Below are 22,535 nucleotides of genomic sequence, written 5' to 3'. Positions count from 1 at the left end.
AAGGTTTCGGCTCACTGACTCATACAGCGGGACAAAATGGCTCCAAAGGAAAAGAGCATGAGATTATTAAAAACTGAAGGACAGCATTCAATCCTGAGCTGTTTCCTCTGTCTGTCCTGTCAAGGTCAGTGTTTTTGTTTGGCTGCTTAAATCTCCCAAAATATTTCAATTCAATTTTATTTACATAGCCCCAGTTGGACAGTCATCTCAGAGCACTTTCATAAAATATTTGCTTTGCATTACTGCGCATGTAAACGTTTAAAATGACTGACAGCTCTCATCATAGGAAAGTCTGATTATTAGGCTGTAGTGAGTTTGTTTCACTGCACACAGCTTTGATTAAAGTCTTTTTTTCATTATAGATCATTAGCTTGTGTGACCGTATTAAATAAAACGTTGGTTGGTGTGAATTACCGTAAATAAACTCTATTTAAAGAAAAAACAATGTGGACCTCAGTAATGTTCTAAACCCTGGTCGGGGTCCTGGCCCTGGGTACCCTTAAGTTAGCAAGAATAAATATGCAACGTCTGGTTAGACTTTCAAAATAAAAGTACGTAATAGTTAGTTAATGTTGCAAAACATTTCAATATGTAAAACTGCATATTGTTAACGTTGTAAAACGTTGCAATTTGGTCAAGTTTAGGAAAAGATTGTGGTTTGGGTTAAAATAATTCCGTCACTTATGTCAGTTAACTTAAGTAATTGAAGTAACTTGACCTGCATAACTTAAATAAAATGTGAATGCTCTGTATTTGTACAGCACCTTTCTAGTCTTTTCGACCACTCAAAGCGCTTTTATACTACCTCACATTCACCATTCACTCACATTCTTTCACTGAGCCTAAGTGCCCAAACATTCACACCATAGACTGTATATAAGAAGTGGACGTAGTCATGGTGACGTCACCCGTTGCTTTGTGGACCGCCCTTTTGAAGCCTCGAGTTTGGCCGATAGGGCGCCGCCATGTCGAGTTTTTGCAACCAGGAAGTGCCCGGAAGTGACGATACGGCGGAGCTAACGGCCGTGTGTGGAGCTAGCTAGCTTAGCTGGGGGCATCTGTAACTCACATTATCTGTCATTTTAACAGGCTGATAAGTTTGTCTAGAGAACAACAGGCTTAAAACTAAATGTTCTCACCAGAGAAAGTGAACAGCCGACTCCTAATAAGCTTTTCGACGGCGCTGGTTAAATTTACACAGAGGCGAGGGTTCGAGTCTCTCTAGCCTGATTGACAGGTCACCATGGTAACGACTTGTCAATCATAGATAACCCCGCCCTGAAGCATACTCTGCTTTGTGGTCTATTTTAAAATAAATGGGACCATAATTTACTAAATGAATCATTTTATATTGAAGAAGACATGAAACTAGTTGACTTTTTGTTTCTCACGGAAAACGAACACCAGGGTGAAATCCCAGCTTCTGGCCCACCTTCCAGCCCCAACCACCTCCGTACTCTTTTCTAGTAAATATCCTGCCCCTGCCTTTACCGTTGGAAACTGACGCTACAGAGCTCCCAGTGACGCCGGTGGGTCCTGACCATGCAGCCACCGTGTGAGGCTTGGAAGTGGGAACGGGATATAAAATCTGCATGTTTAGTCAGCAGAAAAATCTGAAATAGTTTGATGACTTTGCCCCATAAAAAGGTTTAAAAAGCGTTTTTCCCTGCTGGTTATACTTACTATACTGTAGTATGACGGGTGCATTATGTTTCCCGCCTCGGCTGTTAGAAGCAGACTATTGGCTTCCTAGCAGTAGGGGTGGGATATGTGCACGCAACCGCCATCTTTGGTGTTGAGGATATTTGAGGTGGCGTGTCTCCTGTCTTAAAAGGTCTTTGGGTTAGTGTAGGCTGGAGAGATGTTACTAAACTTAGAGCCGTAACATTCTGAAGGTGTGAAAATGAGTCAGAGGTGGAGGAGGCAGCAAGATCACCTGTTCCTGAATGGAAGTCAAAACAATGCAAAACTTCATGATGGACAAATAAATATGCAAAAATCGAAATGTTAAAGATAAAATTTGCATTTAATGACAGACAGAGAAACAGACATGTTTCAGTTAGTGTGATCTGTAACACGTGACGTGTCGTACAGACGGACAGAACCACCGGAAAGGAACCAGAGTTCAGGTTTCCATCCAGGTGTTCAGCAGCTTCAGCAGAGTCAAACAGAAACAAACCCGCTCCCCAGAACAGAAAAACCCAAATCAGACTTATGAAAACATGAAGCGTGTACAGTGCACCCGCCCGGCGCCGCTACAGGATACATGTCAGATATGCTAATGAAGGAGGTGGATCGACCATTCGGGAGGCTGCTGCCGGGTCACACGGGCATCTGCAGATGTGAGTACTCGTCCTGCCCCTCCTTCTCCTCCAGGTGAGGCTCTGCATCATCAGCATCCAGCTGCAGGACCAGAGGTCAGAGGTCAGTAAACAGTTCTGCAACACACAGTGCTCGTCCACCATTGGCTCACGGTTCGATAACTTTTTTAGGACAAGCTCGATTTGCAAACCTGGAAAAACCGTCAGTGAGATTATCTGCTGTGTTTTTAGGTTAAACGCTACTAGCATAGCATCACATCGCTGACTTTGACACCTCCTGCTGTCACTACATGTTCTTTACATCAGCTGTGAGCCGTGTTAGCAGCGCCCTGTCCTGCACGCCGCGCTAATGGTGACCACTTCATAGTGAACGAGGTGTGACTCACACTCTGCAGCTCCCTCCAGGTGAAGAGGCGGGGCAGCAGCAGCATCCTCACCGGGATGGTCAGAAGCAGCATGAAGGGGAACGCCAGAGCTGCTGCCGTCGCCATGACCACCCACAGGAGAGACAGACAGGTCAGCTGGACGAGAGTGAACAGGTGCATCCTTAACGTCCTCACCTGTGAGAGGGCGGAGTCACAGAGAGACAGGTGAGACGGAAACAGGTACGGTGATGTTCAATAGTCCAAGTCAAGATCAACAAGTCCCAAGTCAAGGGCTCATGAGTCAAGTCCAAATCAAGACCAACAAGTCCCAAGTCAAGTCAAGGACTCATGAGTCAAGTCCAAGTCAAGACCAACAAGTCCCAAGTCAAGGGCTTATGAGTCAAGTCCAAGTCAAGGGCTTATGAGTCAAGTCCAAGTCAAGGGCTTATGAGTCAAGTCAAGACCAACAAGTCCCAAGTCAAGTCAAGGACTCATGAGTCAAGTCCAAGTCAAGATCAACAAGTTCCAAGTCAAGTCAAGGACTCATGAGTCAAGTCCAAGTCAAGATCAACAAGTCTCAAGTCAAGTCAAGGACTCATGAGTCAAGTCCAAGTCAAGATCAACAAGTCTCAAGTCAAGTCAAGGACTCATGAGTCAAGTCCAAGTCAAGATCAACAAGTTCCAAGTCAAGTCAAGGACTCATGAGTCAAGTCCAAGTCAAGATCAACAAGTCTCAAGTCAAGTCAAGGACTCATGAGTCAAGTCCAAGTCAAGATCAACAAGTCCCAAGTCAAGATCAACAAGTCCCAAGTCATGCCAAGGACTCATGAATCAAGTCCAAGTCAAGGACTCATGACTCAAGGCCATGTCAAGATCAACAAGTCCCAGGTCAAGTCAAGGACTCATGAGTCCAGTCCAAGTCAAGACCAACAAGTCCCAAGTCAAGGACTCATGAGATAAGTCCAAGTCAAGACCAACAAGTCCCAAGTCAAGTCAAGGACTCATGAGACAAGTCCAAGTCAAGACCAACAAGTCCCAAGTCAAGTCAAGGACTCATGAGTCAAGTCCAAGTCAAGACCAACAAGTCCCAAGTCAAGGACTCATGAGACAAGTCCAAGTCAAGACCAACAAGTCCCAAGTCAAGGACTCATGAGACAAGTCCAAGTCAAGACCAACAAGTCCCAGGTCAAACCAAGGACTCATGAGTCAAGTCCAAGTCAAGATCAACAAGTCCCAAGTCAAGTCAAGGACTCATGAGTCAAGTCCAAGTCAAGATCAACAAGTCCCAGGTCAAGTCAAGAACACATGAGTGACAACCCCAGGTTTGGGCCCTCTCTTGTTCTTTGTATCTTGCTGCGTTTTGTCCCTTTAATCCAGGTAGTTGGTGGGTGGAGTTGATACCTGGTGTGAGATGCAACACACCTGAGCAGGCAGGGCTCAGGTGGTATAAAGGAGCCGGCTTGATTTGACTCCCTCTCTTCTCCTGGCCTGCTGACTGATTCTGTTTTGTTTGGTTCTTTGTGTTCTACACCCACACACTCCACTCACACATACACTGCATAAATACTGATCTGACAGATACCTACAATTGTATATTTTGCTTAATTTACTTAATTTTCAGATTGTGTGGTTTCCCGCTTTTGTCACTTGCTGTTGAGCCAGGTTGTGACAAAATAGGGGCTCGACCGTGATCCAAAACCATTTGGTAATGGTGAATCTTGCGTACTGTGACAAAAATGGGATTTTGTCCATTTTCTTTGTCTGGTAAGTTTTCGAATGCAGAGTATAGTGGATAGTGATTTAGTCTCATGTATGAAGAAGGATGAACGAACATTTCTCCTTTGACATTCGTTCATAATATGTTGGTAGTGTTGCAGTGAATGCGGTTAGCGCAATTGTCTCGGGGCACATCCCTGGACTTGAGTGGGTCACTGTTTGTGCAGTTGCCTTTCTCGCTCTGGTGGTATTTAGAGCATAAGTACCCGCTGTAAGTAACTGCATGAACACTAGGGTTGAGGTTAATAAGTTTCTGGTAGGTAGTTAGTGGGAAGGCTCTGATTTTAAATTTTTTGCACACTGGACTTTGTCTTATGGCCACTGTTGCTACCTTTGTTCGGTCTCCATCTGAGCTTTTGTATAGTTGTACAAAAGATGACCTTTTGAAGCTCACTGACTATTATGATGTTGGAGAGAAATTGTTAAAGGAGGAAATTAAAGGAGTGTTGAGGTCTGTTTTAATGGAATAGTTCCTTGCCAGCTACGATGCAGAGTCGAGGTGATGGTGTCGTTGAGTCTGTGGTTTCCCCTATAGTAGCTTTAACCTTTGAGCAACAAAAGGAACTTATGCTGTTGCAAATGGAGAGGGATAAATTATGCATAGAAAAGGAACGGCTAAGGCGGTCACTGGAAAGGGGAAAAAACTGTTCAGATAATGCGACTGCTAGAGCTGTTGGTCATGCCTCTAAAGTTTCTTGGTCTGGTTGAAGAACTATAATGTCAGTGGGGAAGGGATCCATCTGGGTTAGCGTCTGCGACTTGGTGGGTTGGCCAGCTGGCTTTGGTAACATTAAGTGCTATAGCTCATGCTTTGTATGAGTTTCGTTGGTTCGTTGCGTTGTGCGTCTTGGGACGACTTGATTGGCTAGTGAGCCTTTGTTTGGAGGAAACTTTTATTACGCTAATTTGGTTTAGCACTCCAGTTGTGTGCGTTTGGGGTGTTGTCTAGCAGACAACACAGACTTGTTCATATGAGAAAGTGAATAACACGTCTGCTGGTCTGACTGCGAGACACACCTTTACCTCCTGCCTCCTTGCTGCTGTCAGATTTATTCACAGTATAGTACTAACAGTCTGCTGGTCAGGGGAATGAAGAGGTGATTCGTAGCTCATCAAGTCATTCCAAGTCAAAAGGTGGAAGTCCAAGTCTAGCCATGAGTCATCGGTGTTGAAGTCAAGTTGCCAGTCTGTTGCCACCTCTGGTAGTGACTGACATATATGTTCCTGGTAAGGAGGCGGGGCTAACCTTGCGGACGTAGTTGTGGTCGGGGTGGTACTTTGGGGGCATCAGCAGCAGGATGAGTCTCTCAGTGAGCTGGATCCCGTTCAGAGACATCACTCCCATGTAGAGGAAGATCCCAAACAGCACCGCCAGAGGGATCTGACGCAGAACCTCCCCGATCACGATGGACAGACCTGAGTGGGGGGGCAGAGACCAGATCAGAACACACAGGGAAGGTAGTCAAAGTAGCAGTAACGGCTGTAGTAGTCCTCTACAGTGACAGTAGTCGTACCCACTAAAACCGCCACCAGGAAGCCCGTCACCCGCTGTTCCTTGACCTCCTGGATGCGGGGCTTGTCTCCAGGGGCCACCGCTTTGCTCATGACAGTGAGGGCGTTGGTGTGGGTTACGGAGCGAACCGTGGCAGCTGATAACCAGGGCAAACCAAACAGCGCCGAGACGCCACCCACCATCACGATGATGAGGAGGTCCAGGTGAAAACCGGTTCCCTTCACCAGCATCCTCTCCTTCTTACTGACAATCAGCCTGACGGACAGATGCAGGAAAAATGATGAAAAGTGATTCTTTCTTTTAGGTCAGAAAACAAAAGAACAAATACAAAGAAAGAGTTGTACGCTGTTATCTGGGACTCCATGAAGATGAGGATGAAGACGAGGATGGCTGGCAGGATGCTGGCGGCCATCATCCAAACAGGAAACTGCCCGTCTGACCCCAGAGGAGAAATCAGCCAACCACGCTTCTCCGGGCTGGACACTGAGAATCCGCTGGGCACGTTCAGTTTCTGTCAACCAATAGGAAGATGGAAATTTAAACGTCTGATTCTGACAGTGTGTTGCGTCCAGGGCAGGAGTTTCACCAGACGGCCCCTCTGTTCGGCCTTGATGTCCTCGTACGCCCTTCGGTCACAGGGCCTCTCTGCCACACTGTTACAGTACATGTATGTGATTGTAACAACTAGTGTGGTGCGACCAATAAAAATACATGTCTGAAAGCGTTTCGTTCTGATAGCGAACATCCTGCCCGGCCAGCACTGTGCAAAAAAACATCTCAGAATGTGACTGATTAATGTTATTTACACCACAAAACTCAGCAAAGATGAGAAATAGGCTACTGTCAAATTGTTTATTACAACCAGTATGATTTTTTTTTAAAGTTTTAGGGTACATGTGAGTACAGTGAGTCTGTCTCACACATATATGAGTAGAGATGTCATGTAAAATAAGTCTTGTGGATTAAACCCAGTTTTTTTCCAGAGCTGATGATGGAAGGAGCTTCCTTCTACTCTTTGTTGAGTTGCACATGAGCATTAATGACCTTTAGAAAAGATGCTCAGCACAGTGACCCTGAAGACAATGTGACAAGAAAGGTAAATGTTTGAAAAACTATCAATAAATATCATTTTTAAATCAAGACATTTACCAAACACCTTGATAGTTAGTTTTTTTCTAATATGAATGACTAAATTGCTAAACTTATGAAACTCCAGGCCTGGTTGTGTCTTAGGACTTAATGAGGTGCACTGAGTGTTGAAACCTGTTCCCGTCTGACCTGGGTGTAGGTGTCCTCCACGCTGTAGTCCACCAGCACCATGATGAGGATTGCGATGGGAACCCCAAAGTCTCCAATGATCCTGCGAAGCTGAAACAAACAGAACTCGGCTCATTGATCAGGGAGTCAGTTCGAAACCATGGATGATCTTATATTTAGACCCAGAATGTCTGCTCATTGTGCCCTGGACAAAACAACCAGGGACGTGGGAGCTGAAGCTGTTGAAAAGAATGAACATTTTGTCATGTAAGTGTTGTTTATAACGGTTAAAATGGTGGATGAGGTGCTAGAAGTTCATGAACTGCAGCTGTACCTTTATCTTGTGCGTCTGGCCAGTACCTGTGTCTGCACCTGTGTCTGCACCCGTACCTGGAGACACTCATAGCTGCATGTACTCGTACATGTACTCGTATGTACTGACCCTGCCGGGAAAGAAGGAGCTGTTCTTGAACTTCCGCAGGTAGAAAGCGATGAAATATGTTCCCGCCATGAGCACGAACGACAGTAGGGCTGTGTTTGGTTCTCCGACAACCTTCCCAGGATCCTCGGCGGCTGCGGTGTAGTTGCACAGAGATGGAGAGACTGTGTTGTTTCCATGGTAACAGTTTTGGAGAGGATGCTCCTGAAAGATCTGGAAAACACCAACAAAGAGAGGAAAAACCTCAACGTGGCTCTGGGTGGCAATGAGAAGCCCGATGCACTGACTCCTTCCTGTCTTGTCACATTTATTGCACTCCCCTAAAAAACAATGACTCCTGGTTTGTAAAATACAGTAGAAACACAAATAGACCTTGCACTAAATACTCACAAGGTTCCTGCTTTAATATAATTTAACTCAATTTTGGTTGGTCCAATGTCAAAATGAAGTCATGACTTAAAGCTGGAGTTCTGGGGTGTTTGTGTTCCATGTTTCCTGTTTTACTTTTCCTTGGTGTTGTGTGTGTGAATGACCTGTGTCTCATTACGTTCAGCCCTCCTGGTGTTTTCAGGTGGTCTGCTCCCCTCACTCACTGAGAGTTCATTGCTTCTACTAATGTCTCTTCCGATGTCTCGTTAACCAGCATTATCCCTCGTGTTTTCCCGTGTTTTGTAGATTTATACTCCTTCGTGTCATTTGGTTTTGGACAGCCAAGTTTTCACCGTTACGTTTGAATGAACGCTTCTAAATCTACCTGCTCCCCTTGTGCGTCTGCATCTGGGCCCCAAACCTTCCCGTGTCAGTGCTATGCCTCATAAGATAACTGGAGTGCAGGACTTTGACATCTAAATGAATGCCTGTTAAATTCAAGCAGCCGTCCCCACACTGACAGAAGCTCCACCGCAGGTTTAAGCAAAAATGCTAGATGAAGTTGTTATTTGTAAAAACATCACAGATGCTTAAGATCAAATTACACTTTCTTTTTTATGAATCAATCCATAAATTTGTCTTTCATAAGGCCCGGGCTTTGCTTGTTGCTGACCTGCGACCTTTGACCTCACCTTGACCAGTTTGGCGAAGGTCTCATAGATGAAAATGAGGGATATGAGGAAGGAGAAGATCTCCTGAGTGAAACGGGAGACGAAGCGAACCAGGATGCTTCCCTCGAAGGCCACCGTGAGGAGAACGATGAGCACCAGCCAGAACCCGATCCACACCCGGCCCGTCAGATACTCGATCCCATTGTCTTTACAAAACTACACACACACCAGGTAGAGTTCAGGGGACAGTTAACAAGTTAGCTGACAACATACTTTCCTTTGCAGCAGCATTCTGGACCACTTGAACCTGATCTAGGGATCCAGAACCAGGTGAAGAGGGAGTTAAAGTAGCGTAGACGGAGAAAACAGAAGCCTGAATGATCATCTCCGTCTTAGCTTAGAGTTTGAATTGAAACACTTAATATGCTGCTCAGAACAAGGTGCGCTTACTTTGTGTTTCCAAAGCTTTTTCTGTCTCAATACATATTCCAATAACTCAGCTCAGGGTATCTTCTGATACTGAGTACCAATTGGATACCAGGGGTGTCTTCTCCCAAACTGAATCCCTTTGGGAACCTCGCTACTCACCGATGTCACCATGTGAAACGTGTTGGGTTATTTTTTATGAAAGGCAGCATAAAGTCTGGCACTAAAACCGCAGTCTGACTTTAGAATGACATTCACATCCGACAGCAGAAACCATGATTGAACAGAGACAGGAGTTACCATCTGCACCCTATATACGACCATCTGCTACCACGTGACCTAAACTCCATTCTTAGCTCACGTTCTTACAAGGAAGTCCATAAGATGTGGTTGAAACCTTCGGAAACACAGAGTGAGTGGACCTTGGTTTTCTGAGTGCTGAGCGAACCTTCAAATATGTATTATCTGATCAAGGGGAAGACAAACAAAGGAAGCCCCAGGAGAGAACCCTGGGCCACACCACAGTTACAGAGAGGGTGCTGTGGAGAGAACACAGAAAGCATTTCTCTGGTGTGTTCTGTTGACTGTCCAGGTGTGTAGATTTTCTGTCAGGTGAGCTCACAGTGTAGAAGGCCTCTTCAAACACCAGCAGCGGTCCAGAGAAGCCGATCACCAGCAGAGGCTGAGCACCTAGAACGCTGAACACTATGCCCTGCATCGCGGTGGCAACTATCAACTCCGACACACCAATCAGACCCTCGGTTTTCTCACCTGTATCACAGGACAGAGAACAACGCTTAACAGGTGAATTATCTTTTGAAAACAAAAGTTTACCTAATGATGTTAAAAGATAAGCACCCAGGCGGCCTTTGCTTTAATCAAGTTCAAAGCGGTTTGTTAATCGTTCAACCAAACCTCATCAGGCAGTTCAGTTTCTCCAATAATAAAGGATCATCTATTCTAATCTCTGTCAATGTGTTTCTGAAGTCCAGACCCACCCAGAAGTCCACCAAAGGTGATGGCAGGCGACAACGCAGCAAAGTAGATGAAGATGACGGCGGCCATGCACTGAGGGTTCAGAGCATCTCGGAGGTCGCTGAGGTATTGAGGGTAGCGTCGCGTCACATCTTTGATCAGACCTCCGAAAAGATGGCCCGAACGTCTCAGGGGCTCATCGCCAGGTTTGGAGGGAACGAGGGCATCTGGAAGATAACATGGAGCTCAGAACATCAACATCAACAAAACCTTTTGCTGATGACATGCTGCTTTACCTTAGAGGACTGGGACCTCCACAGAGATCCTGCCAGAAGCCCCTCTTTACGCTGATGATACACAGAGCAACTTTTAGAGCAATGTTGCCATCAATGTTAATGATTAAAGATTACTACCGTAATCCCCTTCCCCTATCACTACTCCACCCGCCCCGCCTCGCCACTATCTGTTCAAAACATAGTCGGACTTGCCACCAACAAGATTGCCCAGCAACATCGCTCAAAAAGTTGCCCCGTGTATCATCAGCTTTATGCTTTATTTGACTTTATTTTACAAGATTCAGTGAAATGCATCAAGACTAAGCTCAACTTTCCCAGACAGCATGTCCCCTCAGAGGCAGTGACTGGGATGTTGGATGACATAATTACCTGAGAGCACTGAAACTGATAGAAATCATTGAAAACAAGGAAACACACAGGGTATTTCTGTTTGCATGACCTCATCTCCTTTCATTTCCTGTCAGCCTGTCACTGTCTCCTTCCTGTTAAAGGCTAAAACACACACTTTAAAAAGCTCTTCCCGTGATAACCGACCTTCATCCTGTGGAACGCTGGTCTGTTTCTCCTGCAGTTTGCCGCTTTGCTCCTCCTCCCTCTTTCGGAGCATCTCTCGTTGGAAACGAGCGACCGAGTGGAGCAGCTCATCGCCGCCGACTTCCGATGGAGGGAGGACGACGCTACAGTCCAAAAAACGGTTGATGGCTGTCAGCAAGTCCTGGCGGTCATCAGCCTGGTACGCCGCCTCGTGGAAGTGCTGACAGAGCAGAATTCATTATTCAGCTTGAACCACTTTACGCAGGTTCAGGGTACTGATTTGTAATTTGGCGCCATCCCGAGGTCATATCACAAAAAGTGGCAGACAGCGTTACCTGTGCAGGGACTCACCTTGTCTGACATGAGCGTGGAGATGGAGCGCCCGATCTGGTGGTAGTCAATGTTGGCAGTGGGCGGGCCCAGCAGGAGGAAGAGGAACCTCACAGGGACAGGAACCTCCAGGACAGACTCCAACAGGACCGCCTCCTGCAGCCGCACAAACGCCATGCAGGGCTGGTCCAGGAAGCCCACACTGCCTGCAGACACAGCAGAGGGATGCACTAAACCCTCTGAACGCGCTGCTCTACAGGTCGACACCTGAATGAAGGTAATAATGCGTATGTGATGCTTGTGTGATGCGTACCCACGAGGACGACGGTGGCCTCGGCTCTCTCCGGGATCTTCTCCATCAGCTTCGTTTCATGTTTGGATCTGGAGTGGCAGAGGGGCGGGGCTTCTTTCTGAACACACACACACACATCAGGTTAATGAGTAAAATAAAGTCCTAACCAGCTGATAGTCACTCGCTGGCCTGTCTCACCACTGCTACCCCGATCACATCCAGCTATTCTTCTCCTTCACTGTATCTGACATTTACGTGTTGTTTCAGTGCTGGCTGGACACGTGGACATCTGGGGATCGAACCCTGTGATCACCCGCTGTACCCGCTGAGCCAAATCATGAATCCAAAGGAACGTAATGTGATCTGTCACTAACTCATCTGCACCTTTGATACCTTGTTCTTCTCTCCGTCAGCCTCTCTGTGATTGGTCGGATTGATGGAGGGCTCCGATTGGCCGTTGTGTCTGTCCATCAGGGCGGCCATGTTGGCTGCAGAGATGTTCTTGCTGAACATGCTGTGATCTTTCTCATCACTGGGGTGGCTGATGAAACAAACAAACAAAACTAAACGATGAACCATTGGCTGAAAATAACTGAGACACGGACGGAAAGATAAACGACAGATGTGTTTCGGACACGGACCTGTGTCTGAGCAGCAGGGCTTTGAGGACGTTGGCTCGGTCTTCAGCTCTGATCTGATCTGAGATCACCATCTGCTCCACCACCTGCTGAGCGATCCCCGGCAGAGTCCTCTGTCTCAGGTCCAGCAGAACCGCCCCTGAAAACAAAACCAACACGAAGCCCGGGGCTTTTCAGGGAGCTGAAACTGAGCAGGGCGTCAACAGAAGAAAAACAACATGAACATTAGAGCACGTAAACCTGTAGAGGACCATGTGCGGCCTGTTTATTTTGTACATTTTAAGGGATTATTTAAATTCATGCAAAACAAACCTCATTAAAATCTAAATATATTCTAGTTCATAAATGTTTCCATTAATGTGTCCGGATCTGTTAAACCTGAATGAAAACCTTAAACTTCATCTCACAGTCATGTGGAAATTAATGGGGAAGTCGTGTGTTCAGAAGGGCTTTTCAAATTAAAAGACAAAAGAAGGATGCGTGTTTTAGGAGACGTTTGCTGTGTTTTCAGGGGATTTAAAGAAGCCATGTTCAGGGTGAGAAGAGGAGCTGCAGCAGAAAGAAAACCAGTTCTGAATGTGACCTCTTTAAAACTCGGTGTCTGTCCCCTGGGGGGCAGCAGAGAGCCTCCTCACCGTGGGAGATGGTTTTTCGGAGCTCCAGCAGGGAGCGGAAGGACAGGGAGGGGACGTGAGGTCTCCCCCAGCGCTCCGTCTCCTCCTCCACCTCCTCCTCAAACTTGATCCATCGAGCCGTCTCCCTCCACTGCAGCTCCTGGTTTCTGTCGATCACCAGCTCGTTCAGCTCCACGAACACCTGGACACGCAGGAAAACCCGTCTTTGTCACTTCTGAGGACGCTACATTCATTTCCTCTGCATTTACTCCAACCTTTAGCACCACCCCTACATTTCTACCCCCAGCCCAAACCTTCATTTATCCTTCAACCAGCTCTTTCCCATAAAACGTAACGCTTCACCACGTGGGAACCCGCTTAGTGTCCCGTTAACATCAGTCGCTTCACACAGCGTGAACACAGCAGACCTACCTGTACCACAACGCATCTAACCACGACCCCGACATTCACCTGATCCAAGCCAACTCTTCACCCGACACTGTTATACTTTATGTCCTCACATTTCAGCACGTTCTCATTCCGCTTCGCCACATCTCTCGGCGCCTGGTACCAACGCACGTCGCGTCACAGCTCAGCGCACTGGGGGAAACCGTTTTCTGGTTCTCTAACCAGAAAAGTCAGCTGAGGAGGTGGACGGGTGGGACAAAAATCTGACTTTCCCCCAAGAGTTCGTTTCCTGTGTGAAACAAAAAGTCAATGTTGATTCCTTTTAGTGATGTCACATAAGTAACGTTAATTAATTTACATAATTTAAGTCCCGTGAGTAACGTAGTTATTTTAACCCAAACCAGGATCTTTTCCAAAATCTAACCAAACTGCGACTGTTTCACAACATTAACTGCGTGTTTTATTTTGAAAGTCTAAGCTGACGTTGCATATTTATTCTTGCTAACTGGACCGTGGAGCCCTACACGTGCTAAGTGGCGCCCTGGGATGAGAACAGAATAACGAGAGTATCAATAAAAGTACCAACAAGATTAATAAAAGAACACAAATGAGTTGGTTCCACACGATGAATAACGTTCTCACTCCCGACTCGTCACATATGGACGCTCGGTCACGGCCCTTTGGCGTCGCTTTTTCACATCATTTTTAGACGTTTAAGGCTCTGCGGTCAAGTTAACAACGCTTAGCAATAACAACAAATATGCAAAGTATGCAAAAAGTTCATCAAAGTTGTGAAACGTTGCAGTTTGGTTCGGTTTAGACACAAAAACTACCTGATCCTGGTTTGGATTAAAATAACTACGTACAGTCAGTTAACACCTAAATTAACTTACGTCACTTGAGTAACTTACGCAATTTAGATAACTCACGTAACTAAAATCTTTAATGTTGACTTTTTGTTTCACACGAACCCCGCACTCCTGGTCCAAAGTCCGGGTTCTGGCCCTCCATCCACCTCCTTACTCTTTTCTGTTAAATATCATATACCTGCCTTCACAAACTGACGCTACAGGGCTTCCCCCCCACTGCGCTCAACTGCGACTCTACCGGGCTCCCCAGTGCGTTACAAACTGACGCCGATGGGTCTTGACCACGCGTCCATATGTGACGAGTCGGGGAGGGAGGACGGGCAAACAGGGAAACGGGAAAACAAACCTACAGATGGGTCCTTTAAAGTCATGTGACAGGTTCCTCTGGAGACCAGAGAGTCTAACGTGGACCAGTTCCTGCAGGTAAAAGTCATTATTCTCACAAGAGCTCCAACAAAACGACTGACCGGAGCTTTCAGCCACATCTTGTGGCCTTGATCAGAGGACGCCAGGAGGACAACTGAGCCAGCATCCGCTGATCAAGGCCGGGGATGTAGGTGGACCTCGTGATCAACGATAAACCTTCACGCGCCGACATAAACTAAAGAAGATCAGGACAAATCACGATGCTGGACTAAGGAGGACCAAACCAGGTGAACCGGTCTGAACTGGACTAACTCAACGAGACCAGGAGAAGCTGTCTCCAGATCTGGTGAAAATAGATTCCAGGTTTAACTCAGGATGAACAGAGAAATCTGGCTGAACCAGGACCAGCCAGACTAAACCAAGAGAACTCAGCTGTACCTTTCTTTGTCGACTCTTCAGGTCCAAACCCACCATCCTGAAGACCTCATCCAACTGAAGCGAGGGACAGACTAACCTCTGAGTTTACCTTCCTCTCACCTGTCTCACTCTCTCTCTCATTACTCTCAGAGTCCAGTTCACAATCCCACCAGGATTAAGCTGTTCAGACTCCCGGCTCGTCTTTCAGCCCCCCGTCAGACTCATTTCAGACAGTCCTATTGTTACAGCAAAGACTCACATCCTGTTCACACCAGACCTGAACCTGCAGCAGAGGAACCGGTTCACCTGAACCCTGTCAAGACTGTCAGATTCATTCAACACCTAAAGGACAGAGATCCCTCTGTTCAGAAGTGCTGCGCTGTCTCCGTTTAAAGAGGCTGCTTTAATGAACTCTGTAAACTCTGAGACGAACACAGAGAGTAACAAGTGAAAGGTGGTGTGTGAACAGCTGGAGTGAGCGTGATGCGTGCGCCGTGGCGTCAGACCTCGTGAGGCGTTCGGTCGGGGCGAAGGTGTTGGAAGTGTGACGCTGTTCGGCTGCCGGTCTGATCTTTGGTGACGTGGACGATCGGCCCTCTGGAGCTCCGCTTCACCAGGTGACGCCGCACGGCCGGAACGTCGTCCAATCGGTGACCTGAGGGGGCGGGGCAGGGTGAGAGCACAGAGGTCAGAGGTTAAAACCTGCTTTAGTTCTTTCCTGCTGTCTTTTGTTTGCTTCCTATGGGAACTTTCTGCAGCCTAACAGGGTTTCAGGCTCGACTGGACTTCGGTGGAGAGTCAGTAAGACGAGACCAATCGTCCAATCAGCTCTCACAAACACAGGTGCGTTCACACGCTGCAGTAATCAGCAGGAGAGTCTCAGCTTTCTGTAAAAATTAGATTTTCTCCTAAATGTGTTCACATTTCTTGTTTTCCTGGAAACAGCCAATCACATTCCAGCAGTGAGAGTCAGCTGAGCGGCGCCCTCTACCTGCCGTCAGTGTGATCTGGTGGCGGATGAATAAACCGCAGCAGAGGGTCACGAGTGAAGATGGAAGAAAAGTCTGGTTTATTCTTTTGTCTAAACGTTAATAAAAGAGCTTGAGTCGCTGTTTAACGTGTGTCGATACTGAAGTCTTACAGTGAAAAGACACTGTCACTGAACAGACGCTGGTTCTCATTATTCTTTCTTTATTCTTTTTCTCCACTAAAAGTGTTTGGGCAGCAAAAACTGCTGCACAAAAACTCACCAAAATTGGCAGGTGAGTTGCAAATTCCACCTACAGCTCAGGCAAAAAGCACGGCCCTCACAGACCTTCTGGCGGAGCTGTAACAACTTCACGTTTTGGCAATTCTCTTGAAAACGGCTTCTTTTAGAGTCGAACTTCTTTCATTATTTTAATCTCTGGATTCATCTGCATCTTTGCTCTTCTGCTCTAAAAATGTCAAATTATCTGACTTTTTATCTCTTTTCTCTAAAACCTATTTTTGCGAACTCGTCCCAGACGGTTTCGCCAATCGACCTGATACTTTGGCGGGATCATCTACGGACGTCGCTGATCAAAAGTTATCAAAAGAATGCCCGTAAATCAAAACTAGCTTAAGCTTTTGTCACCAAACTTGACGCCTCTGCTCAGATGCTCGGCCCGAGCTTCGCTGAGCAGTCCAGGGATATTCTTCCACCAGGGGGTGCTAAACTAGCATAAAGTTTATACCTCATAATTTGCTGCATGGATTCGTAAAAATTCCGGTTTGATGTATAAAATTGGGTAATGACTGCTCAAAGTGGGCGTGGCTTATTACAAGAAATGTAAATTTCTAGACATTTGTCATTCCGATCTAAGAAAATCATCCGTACGTCCTCGAGAGCTGAAATATTTTCAGCTCATCCACTGATGTGTGACTAACGTTTGCTTCACTGCAACCTTTGGTGGTTAACATCTATATCTCCACAAGTCTTTCTTCAAACGCTACCAAATTCGACAGAGTCGTTCTCCAGATGGCCGATATCAAGTGTTTGAAAGGGTTTTCAGATCGGTCACACGGTGAGTCTGCAGTGATTCTCAGTATCTTGCTGTACAGGATGCACAACATTTTCTTTTTAACTCAGTTTTGGATCAAATGCCACCAAAATAATTCACAACAAACCCAAAACCAGCAGAATGATGTGTGATTTTTGTCATAATTTTCTCACCTACATCTTGACAGTTGTAGGCGTTTTAAGTTTAAACTGACAAAACTATGTGACATCACCACCTCAACCTGTGAGAAGGTGTGTGGGAACATCAGCAGCTCTGCAGCTCTGCAGGTCCAGGGTTCAAACCCCCAGGTGGGCGAGGCAGACTCGCTGACAGGGGGGGTGTTCAGATCATAGTGAGTCTCAGGTCTCTCTGGATTCTCTGACACTTTCCTCTTAATTTTCTCTCCCCTTTTCACTACTCTGCGTGTGACCGACAGCTTTAGTTACTACTTACCTGTCAGATTTTTTCTTCTGTTCACTCACTTTGTATTTTGTTAATTAATAAAAGAATCTCAGCTTTCTTACTTTACAGCATTTTTTCCACACCGGCCTGAAACCCCTGGACAGTTCTTTACATGGTTTTCACAGGACAGCGATGCTACAGACACATGACGATCTCATAGACCAGGATGCATTGCAGCAGATTAAAAGCATATAAAGTTAAAACATCTGCAGCAGTAAAATGCAACACGTTAATATTACTCCAGAAACATCAGACAGAGAAACAGTGACAGGAACACGAGTACTTTGACTTTACTAAGGTTTTAAACGCAGGACTTTGTGTATTATTAGTTTAGTTTATTAGTTAACTTAAGTTCAAATCACAAGTTTACATCTCTGACATTTGTGCGAGAGACCTCAGGTGAGTTCTGATCTAAAGTTAAAGAAACAGGTGAGTACTCACAGAGGCCGGCCTTCAGTCTGTCAAACAACAAACAGTTGAAATATTTGAACACCACCAGAGCAGAGACCGACTTCATGTTCATCTGTGGCAGAATCCTCCAGAACCAGAACCACACATGGTCACAATAGAAAGAGGCCGTGGGCTCGGCGTGTAGGAGGAGAGCATTGTGTTCAGCTCAGCAGCAGCTTCATGTCACATGACGGAGAAGCGACAGAACGCTCTTTCATGTTGGAAACAAAGTAAAGCTGTTGCTGCGTGTTTTCTGCCTGAAGGCCGCGGGGCCACATCTCCATAATCTGTGGCTCCAGGAAGGTCACCAGACTGAGGGGCCACGTCACGCTCACGGTGACAATGCTAACCTGCTGACGTTCACTGTCTAATGATGGAAGGACATCAGCTGTGCAGGGGTTTTAGCCCGTCCTCTGCAGAGAGACCACAGCTGACCTTTCCTGTGGCAGAGGAAGTCAGGTGACGTCACATCAGGAGGAGGTGGGCTGGATGGATGAGTCAAGTGAACTCAGGAGCCCGAGGTTCAAGCTCCATGTGAAAGAAAGTCAGAGTTGACGTGTTTTACGTCTCAAAACCCCACCTGAACCTCAGAGATCCCTGGATTTGAACACAGAAGCTACGTCCCAGGATCTTTTTTCCAAAGCACTAAAGGAAGTTCCTGTAGACGGTTTGTTGTATACAAACCCTGCTGGACGCGCAGTCAGGGGGCCAAAGCGCTTCGGCAGCCGGTCAGACTGTAATCGGCGTAGGTCACGCAGGTTAAACTGCCATTTCAGAGTCGTTTCATCTGCATATTAACAGAACACGTGTGACCGCGCCGCAGCTCGGCGGCACCGGACGCCGTGCTGTTTAACTCAGCTGCGAGCCAAGAAGCTAAAGGAAGAAGGAGGCGTTCTTTCCACAGCTGGAAGCCATCAGGCCTGACTTCAGCGCAATTTATACTTCTGCGTCGAAGCGACGGCGTGGCCTCTGCGTAGCGCCCTGCCCTACGCCGTCGCCTGACGTGCACCTCATCAAAAATGTAACTACACGTCGAGTCGACGCGGACCGTCAGCTCTGCGATTGGTCGGCTGGGTAGCCTCGCTACGCCTCCGAGCCGACAGGAAGTGGCCGTGCTTTGAATTAACTTTTACTAGCGGCCAAACGGCGGCTGTAACGCGGTGGATCGATATATTTGACCGTCACAACCCGAGCGAAATGACCAGAACGTGATCCATTCGGTCGGTAACATTTGAAAACGCTGCTGCCGACTAGCGTTTGGGTGTGACTGCAGATTGACGGAGACACGGACGCGAGTATAAATGCGTGGCCCCTACGCAGGAGAATAAATCAAGTCACACTCAGAGAACATGGACTTCTGTAAACGTTGTGAGACCTGCAAAAAGCTTTTGTATTGAAGCATCTGCTAAGAAACGCGAAACTGGAACCGGCAGCTAACGGTCCTGCCGGTGAAGGTCAATCGACGTTCTCTTACGAACGCGTGTGCAGAACAGTAACGTTCGATTTTTTAAAATCGTTACATGCTCGGTAAAAATGATGCCGCTGTTTACACGCGATCCGTTAAAAAGTCGGGGGGAGCTGCTTTGTTTTTGATTACTTTGAAACGGCCTGTAGGATCCAGCAGGCCGCAGTGTTCTCAGCTCGGCCGCTCGTTGCCTCCTCAGGTTCACGATTGTTCCACTAAAGTGGATTCATTTCTAAAACGAACAGCTTTCTGTCACTTTAAGGACGGCTGCGGCGGTTGAAAGTAACTGTAACGGGACTGTTTACTTTTAATAGCCAATAATAAGGAAAGTAAAGTTGTTGGTTTTTAATTTAACTCGACACGGCAGCTGGATGTGATCCTCCGTGAAGACAGAGCGCTGCTTCCTGCCCCCTGGTTGGACATCTCGGTGATGACGCTGCACAGAAACCCGTCTATTTGATAAATAGAAACTTGCTCAACCCCCTTTAAGATCCTTGGGACCTTCCAAGACTTGCTGGAACCCTCTACAAGATTCCTAAAACTTTCTCAAAGACCCTGCACACAGGAAGCTCTAGAACATCCTTAAAGATGGCGGACTGGCCTCAAAGACATGAACCTCCATCAGTGTCTCCTGAAACCCCATGAAGAACCTGCTAAAGATACTTGGACATTTGAGACTCTTCAAAGGTTGACCTGATGGTGGCGCTAGATGGAAAGGCAGAGGATCACCAAAGTTCTTACAGTTTACAATATAAAGTCTGTATTTAAAGTGTAACGTTAGGAGAAGAGCTGAATGTGTAAAACGTACAGTGTTATCTGTGAAGTATTCGTGTGTGTAAATAAAATGTGAGGTTGTCTGAAGCAGCTTCACTGACTCTTGATGCCGTCCAGGTCGACAGACATCAGCGTTTCAGCCTCGTCAGCGTCGTCTGCACTCATCACGATGCGACCAGGCGAGACGCCGTTCTGATTGGTCGAGATGGCGGGTGGGTCACTGTGAAGGGGAGGAGCTACTCGTTAGGTGGACTCAAATGCATAAATCCCATGTTTAGTGCTGCAGAGTGGATTTGAGTTTGCAGATCATCAGGTGTGTCGCTCACCTGGTGGGTGTGGTCGTTCGACCTTCCTCTCCATCGTTCTGACTGCAGCACTCTTCCTCGCCCTCCTCTTCCTCCTGGTCTTCTTCTATGGTGGCTGCAGTGTTAGGGGCGGAGCCTCGTCTGGCCTCCTTCCTCCCCTCGCTGGTCCTCTTCCTCCTGCTGTCAGTGGGCGGTTTGGACAGAGGATGATGGACGTGGAGAGAAAAGTGGCGGTGATCTGCAGCAGGATTATATGGATCGTACAGAAATACACGTTACTGTTGTGCAGTAATAATGAGGAGGAAGCAGCCCTCTAACCCTCTAAGCCTCTAGTACATCTTCAACGACCCCAACGACAACCTTTGACCTCAACACCCAGAACCTCCTTAAAACCACCTCATCATAGGACCAGGAGCCTCTTTGAGAATCCATGGAGGTTCCTCCCAGCTGAACCTCAGAGATCCCTGGATTAGAGCGTAGAAGTTCCCTCCCATGATCTATTTTCCAAAGGACTAAAGTAAGTTCCTGTAGGATTAATAGAAACACCCTTAAGGATCTTTGGAACCTTCCAAGACTTGCAGAAATCCCAGAAACTTTCTCAAACATCCTGCAAACAGGAGTAAAAAGAACCTCATGAACCTTCTTAATGACCTCTGGAACATCCTTAGAGGTGGGGACCCCCTAAAAGTGTCTCCTGAAACGCTTTGAAGAACTCTCCTTAACCTTCCCCCTGGGACCTTCTCAGGGTCTCTCCAGATCTCTAGAGCACAGGTGCAGTAAGTTCTTGATAAAGTGGAGCCTCCTCAAGAACAGCTGGTCGTTTCTAAACAGTCTCCAGAATTAAGCTATAAAATATCCTGCTGCTATGGTCCTTTGAACTCCACAGAAAAACAATGAGCAGGAACCTGAATGAATGAGCATGAACACAATAAGCAGGAACCTCAGGAACCTTCTCAGCAACTTCACTTCTAGAAAGTCCTCAAAACACAGGGACCCCAACAAAGACACGTTGGACCTGAAACCTCCTTAAACCCAGAAAAGTACCTGTAAATCCTCCTGAAACACGTTGAGATCAACACTGCGTGGACCTGATCATGGATTCCTTGAACCTGCTTAAACATCTCTTGAACCTGCTGGAGTACTGCCGGTGCCTGAAGTCGTTCTAGACTTCTAGATTGTCCAAACACATATTGAATCTTCTCAAGGCTCCCTGAAACGCCCTTGCCCTACTGGGAGAACCTTTATGACCCCCTAAAGATGCTTCAACTTCATGAAAGACGCCTTAAACCTCGTTATGAACCCCTGAAACCGTTAAGTTTTGGTGTCTCACCCTCAAAGTCTTGTTCAACGTAGACTCTGTGTTTCTCTGGCGGGCTGCGAGCTGCAGGACAAAGGATTTGCTGGAATCCCTGAACATCAAAGACCTTGTTCAGGTCCTCTTCTTCTTCATCACTCTGACAACATGGAGGAGGAGGAGACAGCGGCTGGAGAAGAGAAGAGGAGTGATGAAATGTTCACATCTAAAACTGTAGGATGAATGTGCATCACTGATCAGCACATGTAACCAGTTCTCCAGCAGATGGCAGTAAAAGCTACCATCTCATCCATTTTGGTAACAAGCAGAGTCACACTGCCGGTCTGTCTGTTGGATTTTGTTCATAAACTTTCCAAATAATTCATCACATGTCTGCAAATGAGGCGCTGTGATTGGTCTGAGAGGAACTACAGTTACAGCTCATTTTAGTTTCTGAATGCACCACACATGTTGTAGCACCTGAATGCCCCACACATGTTGTAGCACCTGAATGCCCCACACTGTGTGCTGGTTCACAGGGACAAAAACAGGTTAATGAGATCAATATGATGAAGCTGTTGGGACTCACTGCAGACAGACCGAGGGCATCACTGTGACCCAGAGAGCGCTGGTGGCTCATGGCTCCGTCAGGGGTCAGAGGTCACTGTGTCTGTTCAGCAGGTGAGTTCAGGCAGCAGAACCTGGAGGAAGAAACACTGCAGGTTATCAGGGTTTGGTGAATGAAAGTGAAGTGCAGAGGTCGGCGCCACAGCAACAGGTAAGATTCATTCGGTGTCACGCACCTGACCGTCACACGGTTCCAGGTTCAACCTATGAAGCTCTTGGTGATCATAAAGAGGTCATAGTACCTTACTACCCCACAAGAGC

General features: G+C 46.8%; 1 protein-coding gene across 2 annotated transcripts; it reads right to left on the bottom strand.

Moving 5' to 3' along the window:
* Positions 1-2,013: 2,013 nt before the first annotated feature.
* On the bottom strand, positions 2,014-22,398 carry LOC119902781 (anion exchange protein 2-like). Of its 2 annotated transcripts, none has more exons than XM_038719145.1 (21): positions 22,237-22,397; positions 21,684-21,837; positions 20,375-20,591; positions 20,150-20,268; positions 15,383-15,531; positions 12,838-13,018; positions 12,206-12,341; positions 11,949-12,105; positions 11,586-11,682; positions 11,294-11,478; positions 10,943-11,162; positions 10,136-10,339; positions 9,760-9,908; positions 8,733-8,927; positions 7,675-7,884; positions 7,254-7,343; positions 6,320-6,486; positions 5,977-6,230; positions 5,709-5,878; positions 2,708-2,881; positions 2,014-2,403 (listed from the first exon to the last, which is right to left on the bottom strand). In XM_038719145.1, the coding sequence occupies exons 1-21, from the start codon at positions 22,285-22,287 to the stop codon at positions 2,323-2,325; spliced, it is 3,360 nt and encodes a 1,119-aa protein (XP_038575073.1). In that variant the 5' UTR covers positions 22,288-22,397; the 3' UTR covers positions 2,014-2,322. The 2 variants fall into 2 exon arrangements, with proteins under 2 accessions (XP_038575073.1, XP_038575074.1); XM_038719146.1 differs by having other exon boundaries at positions 2,323-2,403; positions 11,958-12,105; positions 22,237-22,398.
* Positions 22,399-22,535: the final 137 nt, after the last annotated feature.

Source organism: Micropterus salmoides, unplaced genomic scaffold, assembly GCF_014851395.1.
Source record: "Micropterus salmoides isolate LMB-PRFRI ecotype aquatic unplaced genomic scaffold, ASM1485139v1 Ms_hic_scaffold_14, whole genome shotgun sequence".
Taxonomy (NCBI): domain Eukaryota; kingdom Metazoa; phylum Chordata; class Actinopteri; order Centrarchiformes; family Centrarchidae; genus Micropterus; species Micropterus salmoides.
Note: the sequence above shows the minus strand (reverse complement) of the source record. Positions and strands in the feature narration are given on the sequence as shown.

Coding starts and splice junctions, on each gene's coding strand:
- LOC119902781 (XM_038719145.1), bottom strand. CDS start 22,287: ATGAGCCACCAGCGCTCTCTGGGTCACAGTGATGCCCTCGGTCTGTCT. Junction 15,532..20,149: donor CGACCTGGACGGCATCAAGA/GTCAGTGAAGCT, acceptor CCGCCCCCTCAG/GTCACCGATTGGACGACGTT. Junction 2,404..2,707: donor CCTGGAGGGAGCTGCAGAGT/GTGAGTCACACC, acceptor CTGGTCCTGCAG/CTGGATGCTGATGATGCAGA.